The following is a 19,865-nucleotide window of genomic DNA, read 5'->3' on the forward strand; positions in this document are numbered from 1 at the left end:
TTCTGAGGTGGGACAGATCGCCGCCCACCACGTGCAGGGAGGCAGGCTTTGAGCTCTGGAGACAGAACTTGAACCATGGTGGGCGGAGAGGCCACCTGCAGGAATGCAGACTACTGGTGGGGGGACAAAATGCCATGGGGGGGAGGCCGGCAAGCACCCGAATGGGATGATGGATGAGAGCTGGGAAGCTACACCGGGCCACATCGCATCCAGTGGGGGAAGAAAAGGGCTCAGAGCAGGGCCAGGCTTTCCTAGCTGGCATATCTGAGGCAAAGGGAGGGGACTCGGGATTGGTGGTGAGGGGTCCGCCCCCATCCCATCACAGAGAGGGCCGGAGAGGCTCCATCCAGGTGGATGGTGAGGAGCTGGTCAGCGGCCAGTCCCCAGGCCCTAACGTGGCAGTCAACACCAAGGGCCGCGTCTACATCGGTAAGTCCCGGCTCGGTGCTGGCCTAGGGCACCATCCTCTGGGCAAGGGAGGGAGGGGGGCTAGAGCATGCCCCTTCCTCACGCCCTGGGCTCCCTGCAGGCGGAGCTCCCGACGTGACCACGCTGACCGGGGGCAGGTTCTCCTCGGGCATCACGGGCTGTATCAAGAATCTGGTGCTGCACTCCGCCCGGCCCGGCGCCCCGCCCCCGCAGCCGCTGGACCTGCAGCACGGCGCCCAGGCGGGAGCCAACACTCGCCCCTGCCCCTCGTAGGCAGCCGCCTGCCCCAGACGGACTCCCGGGCAGTGTCCCAGCCCCACAACGTCGACTATATTATTATTATTAATATTATTATGAATATTTTGTAAGAAACTGAGGCAATGCCACGCTTTGCTGCTACTGCCCTGGGCTGGACTGGAGGGTGGGCACGCCACCCCCCATACACAAACGCACCTGGGCAAAGCCGCAGGCTGGTAGGTAAGGCAGGTTGGATGGGAGCCGGTGCCTCAGAGGGCCGCCAGGACTTGGGGTCAGACACGGTGGTTGAGTGGGCTCAGAACTGTCACCACCAGTAGAGAGCCCCCCCTTCCCCTAGAGCTGGGCTGTCCGGGTCAGCAGCCCTCGGGCAGCCCTCAATCCTACCAGAGCCAACTGCGGCCTGTAGCCTGGTGCTTCACCAGCTACCTGGAGCAAGGAGCATGGCCTTTACCACCCTCCTCCGGGTGGGGAAAGCTCTTTAGTGCCAACTGTGGAACAAAAGGCAGCTCACCCCTGGGCGGGCAACCCCACTCCCGCCAGCCCACGTCCCAGCCCTTGTCACCCCTGCCCAGCCAGCTGGGCCACCTGCCCCTGATAGCCTCCCCCTCCCACCGAGCCCTCCTGGCCTGCATCCCCCCCCCACCCCTGCCCCCACCCGACACCTAGCCCAGGGCCCCCCCGGCCTCAGGGCTGCCAGGGAAACTCCACCCCAACTCTTACCAGGAGCTGCTACAGGCAGAGCCCAGCACTGAGAGGGTCTCCCCGCCCACACCAGCCCATAGCCCCCCCACTGATCTGGAAGTGAAGGCCCAGGGGACATGGGGGGAGGAGGGCATTGGTGGTTGACAAGAGTTAGTGCCTTGGGTGGGGGATGCCAGGACTCATGACTGGGAGGGACAGGAAGGGGACATGACAGCCCTGCCCCATCTGTGGGAGCCTGAGGGCCCAACTGGGGGCATGTACCCTCCCCACCAGCAGCCCACAGATGTGGGGCCAGGACGCCTGGCCTCTGTGTCCTAGAAGGGACCCTCCTGTGGTCTTTGTCTTGATCTTTCTTAATAAACGGTGCTATCCCCGCCAGAGCGTGTCCTGCGCCTTCGACGGGGGCTTGACTCGGTGGAACCTGCGGCTGGGCTGGGGTGGGGCAGCGCAGGGCAGGTGAGCTCTGGGAGCCAAGCAAGGCCCCTGCTCCCCACCCTTGACGGATCCAGCAGGGCTACAAGGCCGGTTAGCTCCCGTGTATTTTACAACAACCAGGAGGCAGGAATCTTGCCATTTTCCAGAGGAGCAGACCGAGTCTGAGGGTTACGTGACCTGTCCAAGGTCAGACGGGGGCTGAGGCACAACCCTATGTCCATCTGACCCCAGAGCCCAGTCTTTTTCTGAAGCCACAGCCTCTAGGGACGTCCTCCCTGGCCCTGGAAGGCCGGGCCACTGGGCTGCAGCTCCCCAGGAGCCACCTGGCCAGGACACGGACAGATGCTGCAGCGGGGGCAGAGGCCACGGGCGCCAGCCTGCCGGGCCAGCCGGCTGGAGGCACAGCAGCACCAGAGGAGGCCCAGGAGGAGGCCCGCAGAGGCCAGAACCAGCGAGGAGACCAGCGCCGGGGCCCGGAGCCGGGGACCTGCAGAAGGAACGGGAGGGGGTGCCCGGGTGGCTCAGCGGTCTGCCTGGTGGGAGGAGTGGGAGCAGGTGGGAAGCAAGAGACATCTACCTCCCGGAGGGGCTGTGGCATCCTGCTGTTCGGGGGCCCGGCCTGCGAGGGGGCTTCTCCCTGCGGCCACCTGGAGGGGACCTGCAGACCTGAGAGCCGGGGAGAGCGTCAGGGGCCTGGGCGGAGGGACGTCTGTACTCCCTGCCTGGCTGGGCACCAGCGAGGGACCTGCAGCGGGAAATAAGAGAGTAATACTTGGAACTTTCCAGGGCTTGACTTGGGCTCAATGAAGCCTCCCTAAACCCATCTGGGCTTGTTGCTCTCAGAATTTCCATCTTACTCATAAGGGAAGTGAGGCAGAGAGATTAAGTCGCCTGCCCAGGTCGCAGGGCAGGAAGTCCTAGGGAAGGACACGAGCTCACGCGGCCCAGCTCCAGCCCCTGCGGTTTGCCAGTGGAGCGTCTCCCCGAGAAGGAGGATGTGTCTGGGCGCCTGGGTGGCTCCTGGGTGTCTCCGTGCTTGAGCATCTGCCTTCAGCTCAGGGCGTGATCCCGGAGTCCTGGGATCGAGTCCCACATCGGGCTCCCTGCATGGAGCCCTCTTCTCCCTCTGCCTGTGTCTCTGCCTCTCTCTCTGTGTGTGTCTCTCATGAATAAATAAATAAATAAATAAATAAATAAATAAATAAATAAATATCTTAAAAAAAAAAAAAAAGACGAGTCCAGCTGGCAATGTAGTAGGAAGGAGACCACAGAGGGAACTGGTGCGGTGAAGGCTGGAGGAAGGGAGGGTATGGCAACGGGGCCTCAGGCACAAAGCACAGAGTGCCAGGGAGATAATGAGGAACCTGCAAAGGAGACTGAGAATGGCTTAGGAGGCAAGTGTGTGGGGTCCCAGGAAGCTGGACTGCACCCTTCAGCCAGGTGGGTTTTTGCAGTGAACAGTCTGTTCAACATTACACGGCAGCCCTGTTTGCAGGATGCGGCATCTTAGATTCCAAGGATCTTTTGGGGCCCCCTGTCCACAGAGGTCATTCCTGGTCATGCTCCTCCCGGACTCTATGACCTTGGGCAAGTCATTTCGCCTCCCTAGGCCTCGGTTTCCCCATACGTAAAATGTGGGAGTCAGACTGGATGAATGATTTCCAAAGTAAGACTCGAAGGTCCCCACTCCTGGGGACATCAGCAGTCAGCTAGGGCCTGGGCCTCCACGTCCAGTTAGATGGAGCATCTCTCCTTGGGAGGTCTTGGTCCTCTGTGCAAAATGCCCCTTAGGAAGAGCTCCCACCACTAGCATACCATCTGGCCGCAGCTGGATTAGATCCTCTCCAGCATCATTCTGGTTCTAACTGGCTCTGATCCTCAGTCCGGCCTCCACAGATTCCGCACTACCCGCTTCACCTTATTCTCCCCTGCCTATCCCTGTACCCCAGCTCGACCTCTGGGCTCCCCACTGAGGCCCTGCCCCTCTTCACTGCTCAGCACGCCAGGGCCCGCGCCCATCACTGACCTCTGCAGTTGGCTGGTGGCCAGGAAGCCTGGTCACTACCGTCGCCACAGTTGTCCACGCCCCAGCGATCGCACACCAGGCTCGGGGGGATGCACCTGCCGTTCTGACAGCGGAAGTAGGCACCACAGGATCCTGGGGCCAAGAGGGGACGCACGAGATGAGGACCCTGAGTCTGTCCATGACCAGAGGGATGTGCAGCCCTAGGGGGAGGGAATGTGGGAGCTTCGAGCAGCAGGGCTGCTTCCATGTGCATGAATGGAAGCATGGGTGGGTGTGTCACGGGGGACAGGTGCACGGTCACCAGATGATGCTGATGGCTGACATTTATGGAGTTCCTCTTCTGTGCTGGGCACGGCCCTAAGCACTTGACTCACACCCCAGCTCCTTAAGTTCTCACAAGAATCCTATGGGAGGGACACCTGGGTGGCTCAGCACTTGAGCATCTGCCTTCGGCTCAGGGTGTGATCCCGGAGACCCGGGATCAAGTCCCACATCGGGCTCCCTGCATGGAGCCTGCTTCTCCCTCTGCCTGTGTCTCTGCCTCTCTCCCTGTGTCTCATGAATAAATAAATAAAATCTTTAAAAAAAAAAAAAAAACCTACAGGAGAGCTCAGGTCTCTTGGCCAAGACGACACAGCCTGTACCTAAGTAGCAGAGTAGGAATTCAGTCCCCCGCTCATGAACCCTGTGGTGCACAGTAGGTGTGAGGGTGTCTGCTGTGTCCCAGAGAGCCTGGCCGCTCCCAGCAACTCCTCGCTCAGGGCCTGGCCCTGCCATCAGCTCTGCCCGGCGTCCCCTCCCAGCAGTAAGTGCATGGCTCTCTCCCTTCGGGTCCACACTCATTACCTTACAGGAGGGCCCTAAGCTCCACGTGAGAACGGCATGCCAGTGTCCCCAGCGCTCTGGCCCTCCTTGTCCTCGTTTGCGTCCCTTGGCAGCACTCCTCACCCCGGCAGAACGTGGATTCACTCAATTATCTGCTTTCGGCATGGAATTAGAACGCCCCATCTCTGGCCACAGAAATGGACACATGACCTACATGACCAATCAGATTTGGCCCTGGGACTTTTGCTAGAACTGTAAGAAAAGATGCTAGCTAGCTATCTTGTCAAGGTGAGAGCTGTAAGGGGGACCGTGGTCTTGGAGCTGCAGGGTCACCTTGCTGCCAGGTGGAAGGAGAAGCTGCCTGAGATGGAAGCCAGACTCCCACAATGCAAAGACAGAGATCAAAGAGAGAGCCCAGGTGCCATTACTCGAACTGCTGGATCCAGCTGTACCTGAACCAACAATTTGATATCCTGTTCCAGGGGTCCCTCCCCATTCTCCTTTGGCTAAACCAACCTGAGTTGGGTTTCTTTTGTCTACAAATTAAAATGAATAATACATAGCAGGTATGTAAGCTTAAGAGTGAATATGAGAGAAAACACAAACAGTAGTGTGGTTGTGTATGGGGAGTCACCTGTGGGTGTCAATGTAAGAGGGTGTGCATGCAGCAGGCAGGCTGTGCCTGCAGGTGTGAGTGGCAGGGACTGTGTGTGTGGCCGGAGGATATGAAATGGACCCTTCTTCATTTAGATGACACATCTGATCTAAGGAAGCCAGAGCTGTGACAGGGCTTTGCCACTGCCACCTTCTTGCGGGAGTCCAATCCTGCTAAGCACAGAGTGGCTGCAGCACCCCGGCTCCCTGGCCGACAGCTACCTCTTGCAAGCAGGCAAGGCCACAGGGAGAAAGGGAGGGAAAGAGAGAAAGAGGGAGAGAGGGCGGGGTTCATTCTCAATCCACCAGTAAGAACTGTTTGCAAAACATAATAGGTCCCTGGGCACCCTACTGCCAACAGGAGCCAGAAAGGAGACCCCGGCACCACTGGTCTTGGCCCTAAGGATCTATGGTTCCTCCCAGAGCCAGAGACTAATGGTAAAGAGAGAGAGAGAGAGAAAATCTAAAATCCAGAATTCAGGCAGCCTGGGTGGCTCAGCGGTTTAGTGCTGTCTTCAGCCCAGGGCGTAATCCTGGAGACCTGGGATCGAGTCCCACATCGGGCTCCCTGCATGGAGCCTGCTTTTCCCTCTGCCTGTGTCTCTCATAAATAAAAAATAAAATCTTTTTAAAAAATAAAAATAAAATCCAGAATTCAGGGCACCTGGATGGCTGAGTCAGTAAGTGCTGGATTGCTGATTTCGGCTCAGGTCATGATCTTAGGGCCGTGAGATGCAGCCTCACAACGGGCTGCATGCTGGGCCTGGAGCCTGCTTAGGATTCCCTCTCTGCCCCTGCTTCCCACCCTTGCTCTTTCTTGCTCACGTGCACTTGCTAAAAATTAAATAATTAAATAATATCCAAAATTCAGACCAGGCACCAGGCCCAGGAAGGAGAAAGGTGGGCTTGGTCCGAAGAGACCATGGGGCGCCTGGGGGCGCTCCCTGACCTGCTCAGTGCTGAAGGGCTGCCCAGGGCCCACAGGTGGAGGGCATGGGGAGCCCATGGGTGCTCGGACAGCCCTGCTCTGGGCTCTGGGCGCTCACAGTCCTGGCTGTTTTGCCAGAGTTGGTGGCAAAGCTTCTCTGAGCATTTGGAGTCCTCTGAGTCTCGGCAGCCCGCGTGCTCGCCTTCCCCGGACACGGCGTCTGCTGCGACACAGGCTGAGCCTCCGCTTGTCCGGCGCCTGCGGGAGCTAAAGCCTTAAACCCATTTGGGCAAGAGGACGTGCTCTGGCCGCTAACGCCCCGCTGCTCCAGAGAGCAGGCGGCCTGGGCACCTCCCCTCCCCTCCCCGAGCCTGGGTCTCACCCACAAATAAAGGACGAGAAGACACGCACGGCATGGCCCTGAGGAACAGACAGCACCCAAAGAGCAAAGGCCACGCTTGCTAAATGATGATTAATCACCCTCTGTTTCCTTAATGTGCTTGGGGGGGGGGTTGCGTGGCTTACAGCCACTCGCCCCCCACAATCACCTGCAGGGCCGAGCCAGGACAGAAGAGACCGGTGTGAACCTGAGACTGGGTAAGTTGTATCTAAGTGTGCAAAGTGGTGCTGTGTGTATGAGGTGTGTAATGCAAACTGTGAGTGTGCAGTCTGTGAGGTATGCGGGTTGCGTTGCACTGTGTGAGGCACATGGGCACGTACGTTGTGTAAATGAGTGCAATGTTGTGGCTTCTATGTACACACAGAATGTGTGTGAATGTGGGTGTCAGGGTATGGGTGTGCGAGTGTAGGGTCACATGAATGAGTGTGAAGGGTGTGTGGTGTATGTGCAGTGTGTGGGGGTGTGGAGGTGTGAGGTGTGTGAACGTGGGGTCATGTGAATGGGTGTGCACGGTGTGAGAGTGTGTGTGTTGGGTGTCAGGTGTGGGAGTGGGAGTATGTGTATGAACGAGAGTGCGCAGGCTTGTGAGGGCTGTGTACAGTGTGAGCGTTGGGTGTGTAGTGTGTGGGATTGTGTGAAACGGTGCAGGACGCATGGGTGTGGAGTGTGGGCATTGGGTGTCAGGTGTGCAAGCGTGGAGTTGTGTGAATAAGTGCAGGTTGTGCGCAGCATATGAGCGTGGGGTGGTGTGAACGAGTGTGCCGCATAGGTGGGGTAGGTGTAGTGCGAGGGGTGCTGCGGCGTGAGTACATGAAGGGTGTGTGCAGTGGTGAATGAGCGTGCGGGTGGGTGCACGCGGTGGTGAATGAGCGTGCGGGTGGGTGCGCGCGGTGGTGAATGAGCGTGCGGGGTGGGTGCGCGCGGTGGTGAATGAGCGTGCGGGGTGGGTGCGCGCGGTGGTGAATGAGCGTGCGGGGTGGGTGCGCGCGGTGGTGAATGAGCGTGCGGGGTGGGTGCGCGCGGTGGTGAATGAGCGTGCGGGTGGGTGCGCGCGGTGGTGAATGAGCGTGCGGGGTGGGTGTGCGCGGTGGTGAATGAGTGTGCGGGGGGGTGCGCGGTGGTGAATGAGTGTGCGGGGTGGGTGCGCGCGGTGGTGAATGAGCGTGCGGTGGGTGTGCGCGGTGGTGAATGAGCGTGCGGGTGGGTGCGCGGTGGTGAATGAGCGTGCGGGGTGGGTGCGCGCGGTGGTGAATGAGCGTGCGGGGTGGGTGCGCGCGGTGGTGAATGAGCGTGCGGGTGGGTGCGCGGTGGTGAATGAGCGTGCGGGTGGGTGCGCGCGGTGGTGAATGAGCGTGCGGGGTGGGTGCGCGCGGTGGTGAATGAGCGTGCGGGTGGGTGCGCGGTGGTGAATGAGCGTGCGGGTGGGTGCGCGCGGTGGTGAATGAGCGTGCGGGGTGGGTGCGCGCGGTGGTGAATGAGCGTGCGGGTGGGTGCGCGGTGGTGAATGAGCGTGCGGGTGGGTGCGCGGTGGTGAATGAGCGAGCGGGTGGGTGCGCGGTGGTGAATGAGCGTGCGGGTGGGTGCGCGCGGTGTGAATGAGCGTGCGGGTGGGGGTGCGCGGTGGTGAATGAGCGTGCGGGTGGGTGCGCGGTGGTGAATGAGCGTGCGGGGTGGGTGCGCGGTGGTGAATGAGCGTGCGGGGGTGGGGTGCGCGCGGTGGTGAATGAGCGTGCGGGTGGGGTGCGCGGTGGTGAATGAGCGTGCGGGTGGGTGCGCGGTGGTGAATGAGCGTGCGGGGTGGGTGCGCGGTGGTGAATGAGCGTGCGGGTGGGTGCGCGGTGGTGAATGAGCGTGCGGGGTTGGGTGCGCGGGTGGTGAATGAGCGTGCGGGTGGGTGCGCGCGGTGGTGAATGAGCGTGCGGGTGGGTGCGCGGTGGTGAATGAGCGTGCGGGTGGGTGCGCGCGGTGGTGAATGAGCGTGCGGGTGGGTGCGCGGTGGTGAATGAGCGTGCGGGTGGGTGCGCGCGTGGTGAATGAGCGTGCGGGTGGGTGCGCGCGTGGTGAATGAGCGTGCGGGTGGGTGCGCGGTGGTGAATGAGCGTGCGGGTGGGTGCGCGGTGGTGAATGAGCGTGCGGGTGGGTGCGCGGTGGTGAATGAGCGTGCGGGGTGGGTGCGCGGTGGTGAATGAGCGTGCGGGTGTGGTGCGCGGTGGTGAATGAGCGTGCGGTTGGGTGCGCTGTGGTGAATGAGCGTGCGGGTGGGTGCGCGGTGGTGAATGAGCGTGCGGGTGGGTGCGCGGGTGGCTGAATGAGCGTTGCGGGTGGGGTGTGCGCGGTGGTGAATGCGCGTGCGGGGGTGTGCGGCCCGGTGGTGAATGAGCGTGCGGGTGGGTGCGCCCGGTGTGAATGAGCGTGCGGGTGGGTCGCGCGCGGTGGTGAATGATCGTGCGGGGTGGTGTGCGCCCGGTGGTGAATGAGCTGTGCGGGTGGTGTGCGCGGTGTGTGAATGAGCCGTTGCGGGTGGTGTGCTCCGGTTGTGAATGAGCGTGCGGGGGTGGGTGCGCGGTGGTGATGAGTCGTTGCCGGGGGGGTGCGCGCGGTGGTGAATGAGCGTGCGGGGTGGGGCGCGCGGTGGGTGAATGAGCGTGCGGGGTGGGTGCGCGGTGGTGAATGAGCGTGCGGGTGGGTGCGCGGTGGTGAATGAGCGTGCGGGTGGGGTGCGCGGTGGTGAATGAGCGTGCGGGTGGGTGGCGCCCCGGTGGTGAATGAGCGTGCGGGTGGGTGCGCCGGTGGTGAATGAGCGTGCGGGTGGGTGCGCCGGTGGTGAATGAGCGTGCGGGTGGGTGCGCGGTGGTGAATGAGCGTCGCGGGGTGGTGTGCGCGTGGTGAATGAGCGTGCGGGGTGGGTGCGCGGTGGTGGGAATGAGCGTGCGGGTGGGTGCGCGTGGTGAATGAGCGTGCGGGGTGGGTGTGCGCGGGTGGTGAATGAGCGTGCGCGGTGGTGAATGAGCGTGCGGGTGGGTGCACGGTGGTGAATGAGCGTGCGGGTGGGGTGCGCGCGGTGGTGAATGAGCGTGCGGGTGGGTGCGCCGGTGGTGATTGAGCGTGCGGGTGGGGTGCGCGCGGTGGTGAATGAGCGTGCGGGTGGGTGCGCGCGGTGGTGAATGAGCGTGCGGGTGGGTGCGCGGTGGTGAATGAGCGTGCGGGTGGGTGCGCGCGGTGGTGAATGAGCGTGCGGGTGGGTGCGCGCGGTGGTGAATGAGCGTGCGGGGGGGTGCGCGCGGTGGTGAATGAGCGTGCGGGTGGGTGCGCGCGGTGGTGAATGAGCGTGCGGGGTGGTGTGCGCGGTGGTGAATGAGCGTGCGGGGTGGGTGCGCGCGGTGGTGATGAGCGTGCGGGTGGGTGCACGGTGGTGAATGAGCGTGCGGGTGGGTGCGCGCGGTGGTGAATGAGCGTGCGGGGTGGGTGCGCGGTGGTGAATGCGCCGTGCGGTGTGGGTGCGCGCGGTGGTGAATGAGCGTGCGGGTGGGTGCGCGCGGTGGTGAATGAGCGTGCGGGTGGGTGCGCGGTGGTGAATGAGCGTGCGGGTGGGTGCGCGCGGTGGTGAATGAGCGTGCGGGGTGGGTGTGCGCGGTGGTGAATGAGCGTGCGGGTGGGTGCGCGGTGGTGAATGAGCGTGCGGGTGGGTGCGCGGTGGTGAATGAGCGTGCGGGTGGGTGCGCGCGGTGGTGAATGAGCGTGCGGGTGGGTGCGCGCGGGCGTCAGGCGCTGGTGGGGGCTGGCACGCTCATGGCCGGGCAGTGGGATGCACCGGCCGGGCTCGCCGTTCTGGAGCCATCGCTGCCAGGAGCGCGCTCGCCACCCCCCCGCCCCCGGCCTCCCCGGCCCCCGCCCCCGGCCTCCCCGGCCCCCGCTCCCCAGGTCCCCCTGCCCCCACCCACCCAGCCGGAAGGAGGTGGCCTCGCCCACGAAGGCCACGCGGGGCTGGCGGCCCCGGGTGCGCAGGCGGAGGCCCAGGACGGGCCCGGAGGACGCGACGGCGGCGGGGATGCTGCGGCCGCACACCCGGGCGCCCAGGGGCCGCGGCGCCCCCGGCGGGCCCTCGTAGAACTGCACGTACGAGCCGGGGGCGCAGGGGTCGGCGGGCGCGGCGGAGGCGGAGGAGGCGGAGGAGGCGGAGGCGGCGGGGGGCGCCGGGGACCCCGGGGCCGCCGCGGCCAAGCTGTACACCAGGAAGAAGCGGAACTGGAAGCGGATCCTGTCGCCGGCGGCCGCCGCCCGCATCCAGAGCGCGCAGTCGGCGTCCCGGGCCACGAAGTAGGAGGTGCGCGAGGCGGCGTGAGAGCGCAGCAGCAGCCCGGGCCCCTGCCACGTCCGCCCGCACCGGGCCGCCAGGTCGGCTGCGGGGAGAGACCGGCCCTGGAACCGCGCCGCCCGCGCCCGGGCCCTGCGCGCCCCACTCTCCCTCCGCGGGCCTCAGTTTCCCCGTCGGCAAAATGGGACGCTCGCGCAATCTCGGGCCTTTGGGGAAGGGGGGAGTAATTTAATTCAGGCCCCCAGTCTCTTCTTGAAAGACTCCAGGACGTGTTTCAGAATCTTCCAGATTTTAGAAAGGTAACGTGGTGTATGTGCAGGAGATTATGTTTGCAGCCCTTGGTGATCAAGCCCATTTTCTAGAGCGAGTCTATGGACGTAACCCTGAGCAGGACAAATACAGACAAGAAACAGCCTCCTTCAGCTCAGGTCAGGTGCTGCCGGTAAATTAGTTAAGAAGGAATTCTGGTCTTCCAGAGCTTTTCATATTCTGGAACTGGAACTGGAGGACTGTGGGCAGGTAAGGGTTCGGTGCTTAGGCCGGTGCGTGGCGTTTAATGAGTGTCACAGAAATGTGAGCTGTTGTTAGCATCTCGTTGGAGGAGAGGGTAGACTGAGCTGGGCACCTGCCCACCCCAGGCCTTTCCCTATTGCACCTATAAAAACCCTAATATCTCTCAGCTGTCGGAGGGCAGCCTACCAGCCCTCCTGGTACCGGGAGCCTAAACTAAGCTCTGTCCTCCTAATTCTATTTGTAGGGCTTGTTGGAATGCCACCTGATTCTGGGCAGTGAGACTGAAGAGGTTTATTGAAGGGGAGGTTTCCCTCTCTGAATAAAAAAAAGGAAAAGAGGAAGAAAAAAAGAAAGAAAGAAAGAAAGAAAGAAAGAAAGAAAGAAAGAAAGAAAGAAAGAAAGAAAGAAAGAAAGAAAAAAAAAAAAAAAGAAAGAAAGAAAGAAAGAAAGAAAAGGGAGAGCTGTGTGAGGAGGAGGCTCTTTCTTCCTGCTTTCAAAAGTAGTTGGTTGAGGATGTGATGGCCAGCGCCGTAGCAGCCGTCTTGCAAGGGTGAGGTCATGAGATTCATGGAGAAGTACTGACATGGTTGAGCTGCTATATTAACCATTTCTGGAATCCTCTATGGCCACTCTTAAGTGAAATAATGTCCCTCATGGGTTAAGCCTCATTACTTTGGTGTCTGTAACTTACATCCCAAAACATCCTCACACTACAGAGTTGTTGTGAGGATTGAATGAGATAATGTGTAAATAATCCAAGTAGCTCTAGTTTCTGTAAGGATGGAGAAGAGGAGGTGGCTTTTCTGGTGCATGGTAGGGGCACCTGTGGGTCTTTGGGGAAGAAATCCACCATCAGAGCCTAGGACGTGGAGGCATTTTCTCAAATCTGCACAGACTTACTAAAGCCAGGGGCTGCCCTGGAGGCCCACGGGGGTGGAGGGAGGTTTGGAGAGTGAGTGAATTGAGCGATTTCTATGTGCCAGGTGCAGAAGGACTTGCGCGCTTATCTCATATGCACAATAATAATAGTCCCTTAAGGGGTGAGGTCCCTTATTCCCACTTTGCTGCTGAGGAAACAGACTACAAGAGTTGAGGCGGTGATGTCAAGGGTGGAAATGTAGGAAGAGGTGGTGAGAGTGTGAGCCCAGACTGTCTGACCCCAACACCCACGGTGTTGTCCATTGCCACACACACAAACACACACGCGCGCGCGTGTGCACACACACACTCTGGACTTGGGTCCAGCAAGACCAGGCACAGGGCTTCCCAGCCTCCTCAAGTCAAGGGGATCCCAGCCCATCATGGAGAAACGGTCTCTAAGGGTGGTAGGATCGAATCTCCTGCCTGCCCCAGCCAAGCCCCCGCCAAGCGCCCCCATGCTCACCTGTCTCCAGAGCAGATGCAGCCAAGGCAGCCGCCCCCAGCAGAAGCAGCTGCAGAAGACAGGCCTCCATAGCCCCGCTGTGCCCAGCAGTGGCGCAGACCTGCAGAATCCTCAGTTTGGATGTCCCTGGGGAGACCAGGGTGTGGGGACCCGGCAGACGGGCTGGCAGGACACAAGGAGCAAGAGGAGGGGAGTCCACCAGCCCTCTGGCCTCCTTATAGTGGTCTTTATGCTCCAGATCCTTCTTCAGATTAGGATTGTGTCTAGGGTTGCCATGGAGATTTGGGGCTGAGGCTGGAGCCTGGGGAACGAAGGCAGTGAAAATGTCCACTCATCCCCTGCCAGACGGGAACCAGGAAACTCAGATCCGGTTAACCCACAAGGCTTCTGGGAGGGGGACCCACAGCCTCAGAGAACTGCTGTTCTCTGGGTAAGCTGACAGCTTAGCGCTGAGCTTGAGGGAGGCCCAGGACAATCACAGGGCGGTTCTCAGGGACCCAGAGAGGCAGCAAGTGGTAAGGAGCACTGGACCAGGAGTCCCTACCTCAGGGCCTTTTCACTCACAGTTCTGTCCACCTGGAGTGCTCTTCTCCCATAGCGTTGCATGACTGGCTTCTTCAGGTCATTTGGGTTTTGGCTCACGTGTCCCCTCCTCAGATCCCACTCCCTAGCCCACCTCTCAGTCTGAATCGGTGCCATCACCCCTTGTCGTTCAGTCCCATCTTCCCCAATTTATTCTCTCAGCACTCACTCCTGTTACTTGGCTTACTTCTTTCTTGGGTATATGATCCATTGGCCCCACTAAAATTGTTATCCACAACGGTCTTGTTGATCTCTGGAGCCCCGGGTCATAGCACAGTGCCCGTCACAGAGCAGGCATCCAGAAAATAAGAAAAATATGTAGTATTGAGCACATGACCTCTCGTCTGCTGGGTTTAACTTCTCTGTGTATAAAAGAAAGGGCTTGGCCATTTCAGGTTTTTCCAAAATTTGTTATTAGACCAATGTTTGTCATGGGGTGCCTGGTTGGCTCAGTCGGTGAAGGATGTGACTCTTGATCTCAGGGTTGTGAGTTCGAGCTCTACGTTGAACATAATTTTAAAAAGAATTTAAAAATTAAAAAACCAAAGGAAGGATGTAATTTCCTTTTTCAAATATCACTAACCTCTGTTGTAGGCATTGGAGATATTTCAGGAAACAAACAAAAACTCTACTCTTAGGGAACTTATATTCCAGTGGAGGATAAATGAGCAAAGGTGTGGTGTATTAAATAGTGATAAATATTAGGAAGGAAAAACATAAAGCAAGGTGGGGAGATGTGAAATGTCAGATGTTGAAGTTTTGATAGGATATCTTAGGACTCGTGGAGAAGGTTCTTTTGAGTGAAGATCTGAAGGTCGAGGGAGCCAGCCATGTAGTTATTTGAAGGAAGAACATGCTAGGCAAGAGGAAGAGCAAGTGCAAAGGCCCTGAGGCAGGAGCATGCCCGATACAGGCAACAACAGCATGGAGTGAATGCAGTGATGGGGAGAGTGACAGGAGATGAGTTAGATCAATAAGTCATCATTGTCAGGACTTTGGCTTTTTTGTTTTTTAAGATTTTATTTATTTATTCATGAGAGACACAGAGAGAGGCAGAGACATAGGCAGAGGGAGGAGAAGCAGGCTCCATGCAGGGACCCCGATGTGGGACTTGATCCCAGGACTCCAGGATCACATCCCGAGCCTAAGGCAAACGCTCAACCGCTGAGCCACCCAGATGTCCCAGGAGTTTGGCTTTTTCTTCAAATGAGACAAGAACCACTGGGAAGGGCCAAATACTAGAGGACCAGATAGGAGGCCATTTTAGTAAGTCTAGAAATGATGGTAGCCTGAAGCAGGATGGCAAGAGGTGGTCAGATTCTGGATATATTTTGAAGGTGCAGCCAACTGGATTTGCTGACAGGTTGGACTTCTGTGTGAAGGAAAGATGAGTCAAGGATGGCACCGTGGGCTTCCGCCTGGCATCTGGAAGAATGGCGTTGCCATAACTGGGATGGGGAGGATGAGGATCTCAGCTTTGGACACATTCTGATTGAGATGAGGGTTAGACTTCCCAGTGGAGATGACAAGTGGCTCTCTGGAGTTTGGGGGGGTAGTGAGGGCTGGGGATACAATGGGGAAGCAGTTGGCGTGTGGATGGTGTGTAAAGCCACACAACAGGGTGAGTCTGTCATGGGAGTGAGCAGAGACAGAGGAGAGGAGATAAGCAGGAGGCTTGGGCAGGGCCCCAACCCTTTTTCTTGGAGGAATGCACCCATGGGTCTGAATTAAAATGTCCCCTAGGGGGCAGTCAAAGCCAATACAAGGACGAGGAACCTCACTGTGCATCCTAAAAATGGCAGCTGGGTGGCCTTGGGATGCCCTTCAACTTGGAGGCTGGCACTGGTGGCAGCTCCATCCGAAGCCAGGGGCTCCACATCTCAGGTCTGAGTCCTAGATGTCTTCCCTACATGTTCAGGTAACTGTGGAAAAGGGTAAGTGTCCTGTTCAATTGATGTGTCCTTTTTCTGACCAACGGGTCAGCAAGACTGGATCATTTCTAAGGGCTCTTTCCCTGAGATCCTCTCTGAATCTGGAATATGGGCTGATGCTTCTGCATTAAGGGTGTCACATCTCATCTGTCATTCTTTTTTTTTTTTTTTTTTAAGATTTTATTGGGCAGCCCAGGTGGCTCAGCAGTTTAGCACAGCCTTTGGCCCAGGATATGATCCTGGAGACCCGGGATATCGAGTCCCACATCGGGCTCCCTGTATGGAGCCTGCTTATCCCTCCGCCTGTGTCTCTGCCTCTCGCTCTCTCTCTCTGTGTCTCGTGTGTGTCTCTTGTCATAGAGAGAGCAGAAGCAGGAGGAGTGGCAGACAGAGGGAGAAGCAGGCTCCCTGCTGAACAAGGAGCCTGCCGTGGGGCTCAATCCCAGGACCCCAGGATCATGACCAGAGCAGAAGGAAGACGCTTAACCGCCTGAGCCACTCAGGCGCCCCTCATCTGTCATTCTTTCTTGCAGCTTGCAGTTTGATAAGCTACTAGTAAATAACTATTCATTGATCTAAATCCAAGCCTAGGGCCTTGAAAGTAGCCCAGGAGGCAGGAGATAGATCTAGGCCTGCCCATTCTCTTAGAGCTCCAGAGCCCAATTCTCTTCTTATTACATCATCCCTTGAGTCATAATTTGATTCCTAATACGTGCCTTGGCCTCATTAGTCCTAAAGTGCCTGGCCCTGTGCTAGGAGCTGGTGTCCAGTGGTAAAGGACACACTTCTGCACCTAGGCAGCTCAGAGCCTAGCAGACAAGCAAAACAAAACTACAACTCAGCATTATGAGAGCCAGGGCTGTGGGAACAGAGAGGGTGAAGCCAGCTTCGGCCAGGGCAGAGAAGGCAGAGAATAATAAAATGAGCAAGTGTTAATAAAATGAATAAATGATCATTATTACTAACGAAAATTATTATTAGCAATAAATTAATCATAATTTATCAAATGCTTTCTGTTCACCAGGGATTGTTTTCATGTGTCTGTTCATTCATTCTTCAAAGTAGTAACAGGACGTAGGTATGAGGACCAGCCTCATTTTTCAGATGAAGGACCTAAGCCACGCAGGCGCTGAGTACTCTGTAGAGGTGTGGTATGTAGTGACGAAACGGAGAAGCCGCCTGGCTGCAGAGAGGAGGGATCCTCTGACCTGAAATCTGAAGTCTGAACAGGACCTCAGCAGGTGGAGAGAGGCTCCGCAGTGTTCTCAGCAGAAGAGGAAGCAGGCACAGATCCAAGAAGGCTTGGGAGAGCCTGCCCCCACCCCAAACACACACACCCTGCCCTCCTCCCTCCTCCCTCTTCCCTCTTCCCTCTTCCCTTGTAGCTTTTACTGGGCAAACTGGGACAGTGCCCCCTTCTGGTCACAGCAGGCTCACGTCTCCCAAAGCCAAGCAGGTGTTCAGGTTCAATAGCCAGCCCAAAGGGACAGAACTTAGGATCTTTCTGACGTCTAAATCCACGTTCATTCCATGACGACAATATTAAGAAACCTTTCTCGATATCGAGTTATGTGAGGAGATAGTTTTTCTCTTTTGGTTACCCAGATATTGGCCAAGCTTATTCATCGTCTACACTACAGAACCCGAGGATGAGATAATGATATCGCAATCATTTTTACAGGATTCGAAAAGAAGGTATAACTAGGCAGACCTGAGCCCCTACAAGTTATTGGTGTGGCTGGAAGAAAGATGCGTAGTGACAGCGGAATTAGACATAAAAGTAAAATATAATGTGCAAAATAAAACCATATGTACAAAATTACAAGATAAAATGTACAGGGAGCCCTCATCCAATTCCAGAAAAGGTCTCTACATATCCAAGAAAACACACGTCTTCCACAGATCCTAGTAACATGGTTTTTTTGCAATACCATACCTCCAGATCACCAGGCCACTTTGCAAAGAAAACGATAGATATTTCAAAACTAGTCCGGGGACATGGAAATAAAATAGTCTTGTATTTGCAGAGATTTGAGAATGTTAAATTCTCTTTTACATGATTAGATCCATGATATCATAATTAGACAGAAAACATACAATAAGTTGAACAGAAAAAATCATGAGATATTCAGGGACACCTGGGTGGCTCAGTCAGTTAAGTGTCTGCCTTCAGCTCAGATCATGATCTCGGGCCTGGGATTGAGCCCCACATCAGGATCCCTGCTCAGTGGGGAGCCTGCTTCTCCCTCTGCCTCTGTCCCTCACCCCTGCTCATACTCACTCGCTTTCTCTCAAATGAATTTTTTTTTAAAAAGGTTTTTAGTTCACATTTTAGGTAAAATCTAGTCATTAGAGGGAGCATCACATCAGAATCAATGAATGCATAAAGGACATAGTCTAGGATTTTAAAAAACCCAAAACCTAAAATTGATAGGATTATTTGGCTATCCAGGAAGATAGGATTATTTGGCTATGGGGAAAACAGATTCCATGTTAAATATTCTTTTACAAAATGTCAAATTAGTAGAGAAAAAGCCCAAGACTTTCCACAGGATCAAACAACACAGGTCCTTAGATGAATTAAAGAGGGCAGCACATCATCATCTTGAGCACCTGTACTAAAGAAAACAAGAGGGATGCCCAGGTGGCTCAGTGGTTGAGCATATCTGACTTTGGCACAGGTCACAATCCTGGAGTCCTGGGATGAAGTCCCACGTCAGGCTCCTCTTGAGGAGCCTGCTTCTCTCTCTACCTAGGTCTCTACCTTTCTTTGTTGTCTCTCATGAATAAATAAAACCTTTAAAAAACTTTTTAAATAAATAAAATGTAAGTCATACAACATAGGCCAATAGGCACCAATCCAGAAAATATCATCTTTATTTTTTTTAAAGATTTCATTTATTTATTTATTAGTGACACAGAGGGAGATAGAGGCAGAGACACAGGCAGAGGGAGAAGCAGGCTCCATGCAGAGAGCCTGATGTGGGACTCCATTCTGGGTCTGCAGGATCACGCCCTGGACTGAAGGCGGCACTTAAACCACTGAGCCACCGGGGCTGCCCAAAAATATCATCTTTAAAAAATAAAAAGAAAACAAGAGATTTCAGTGACTCATGGTCATGTTGCCTGGTCACTCTGGGTTAGACTTTGAGGGTCATGCATAGCACTATTTCAGCCTACTGGACAAAGAAATTTTCTTTTTTTCTTTTTTTAAGAAATTTTCTGATACAGAAAATTAACCCAATAGAAATAAGGGGACAGGGCAGCTGACTGGCTCAATCGGAGGAGCATGGGTCTCTTGATTTCATGGTTGAGTTCAAGCCTCACATTGGCTGTAGAGCTTACTTAAAAATAAAATCTAAAAAAAAAAAAAAATCTAATCTAACAAAAAGGAATACTGGTTACATTCCTTGCATTACAGGGTACAGTGGAACTGATGATAGCCCCAAAATAAGAACCAAGTAACTCCTCTTGGTATGAGCTAGATTCAGTGCTGACCAAACAAAGCGGGTAGCACAAAGTCCTATTCACCTAAATGGAAATGATACATAAGGAAAAGGACAAGGCAAGGTCCTCTACTGAGAAGACAGCATCTCAGCCTTTGCTAGATTTGCCCCATGAGCAGAGAGGGTGGGGAAGACCTGAACTGCCACCTTCCTGGTCTGAGCTGACACTAGGGCACGGGCCATGTGATGGCCCGAGGAAAGGAGTGCCTCCTCACTCATACCACAAGACAAGTGGAAGGCTGCAGCCCTAAATGCAACCACAGGAGAAACCTGGCAGGTAGAGGGGCAGGTGAGGCAGCTCAATATGATGAATTAAAATCAGTATAACTGCCAGTAAGTCAGAACGTATGCAAAGGACATCCTGAAGTTATCTTGAATTATGACCCATGGGCAGTAGCCAATGGCCTAATACTTTGGTGCCCCAAATGAAAAAATAATAATTGTCTAATAAACAATCAGTAGGGAGAAAACCAATATGGAAGAACATACATCAGGTTTAGCCAATCTTACATAACAGGAGATGATGTCTCAGCACCTAGAAAGGTAAAACTCACCAAGCAAAATACAATTAGAAAGTAGACAAATAGGGATGCCTGGGGTAGCTCAGTGGTTGAACATCTGCCTTAGGCTCAGGGCGTGATTCTGGAGTCCCAGGATCCAGGCCCATGTCAGGCTCCCTGCAGGGAGCCTGCTTCTCCCTCTGCCTGTGTCTCTGCCTCTCTATCTGTGTGTCTCATGAATGAATAAATAAAAATCCTTTTTTTAAAAAAAGATAAATTAACTAGAAGTATAACATCGAAAATGGTTAATTGACAACACTGTAGCTAGATGGGTTCCCCAAACAGATGGACAGTTGGGCACAAATTTGTCAATTAAAGGATGAAGGGAGAGAGGTAGTCCTAAAACCGCACATGCTAAAACATTGTCAAATCTGCCAGCCTTTCCTGTGTCAGTTGATGATAGAAAAAAGGGCATAC

At 55.9% G+C, this 19,865-nt stretch overlaps 2 protein-coding genes across 3 annotated transcripts in view; one reads left to right on the plus strand and one right to left on the minus strand.

Annotated features, from left to right (window-relative positions):
• HSPG2 (heparan sulfate proteoglycan 2) overlaps window positions 1-1,767 on the plus strand; it is a 98,362-nt gene extending 96,595 nt beyond the window's left edge. For both annotated transcript variants that reach the window (XM_041767581.1, XM_041767582.1), the window contains 2 exons: window positions 326-429; window positions 530-1,767. In XM_041767581.1, coding sequence (XP_041623515.1) covers window positions 326-429; window positions 530-702 — 277 coding nt within the window. In that variant the 3' untranslated portion in view covers window positions 703-1,767. The remainder of the gene's footprint in view (window positions 1-325; window positions 430-529) is intronic.
• A 245-nt stretch (window positions 1,768-2,012) lies between these two features.
• LDLRAD2 (low density lipoprotein receptor class A domain containing 2) lies at window positions 2,013-12,939 on the minus strand. The gene is made up of 4 exons (XM_041767583.1): window positions 12,870-12,939; window positions 10,599-11,057; window positions 3,851-3,982; window positions 2,013-2,569 (listed from the first exon to the last, which is right to left on the minus strand). The coding sequence occupies exons 1-4, from the start codon at window positions 12,937-12,939 to the stop codon at window positions 2,346-2,348; spliced, it is 885 nt and encodes a 294-aa protein (XP_041623517.1). The 3' UTR covers window positions 2,013-2,345.
• Between the last annotated feature and the right edge of the window lie 6,926 nt (window positions 12,940-19,865).

The sequence above is a fragment of the Vulpes lagopus genome, chromosome 8 (genome assembly GCF_018345385.1).
Source record: "Vulpes lagopus strain Blue_001 chromosome 8, ASM1834538v1, whole genome shotgun sequence".
Lineage (NCBI taxonomy): Eukaryota > Metazoa > Chordata > Mammalia > Carnivora > Canidae > Vulpes > Vulpes lagopus.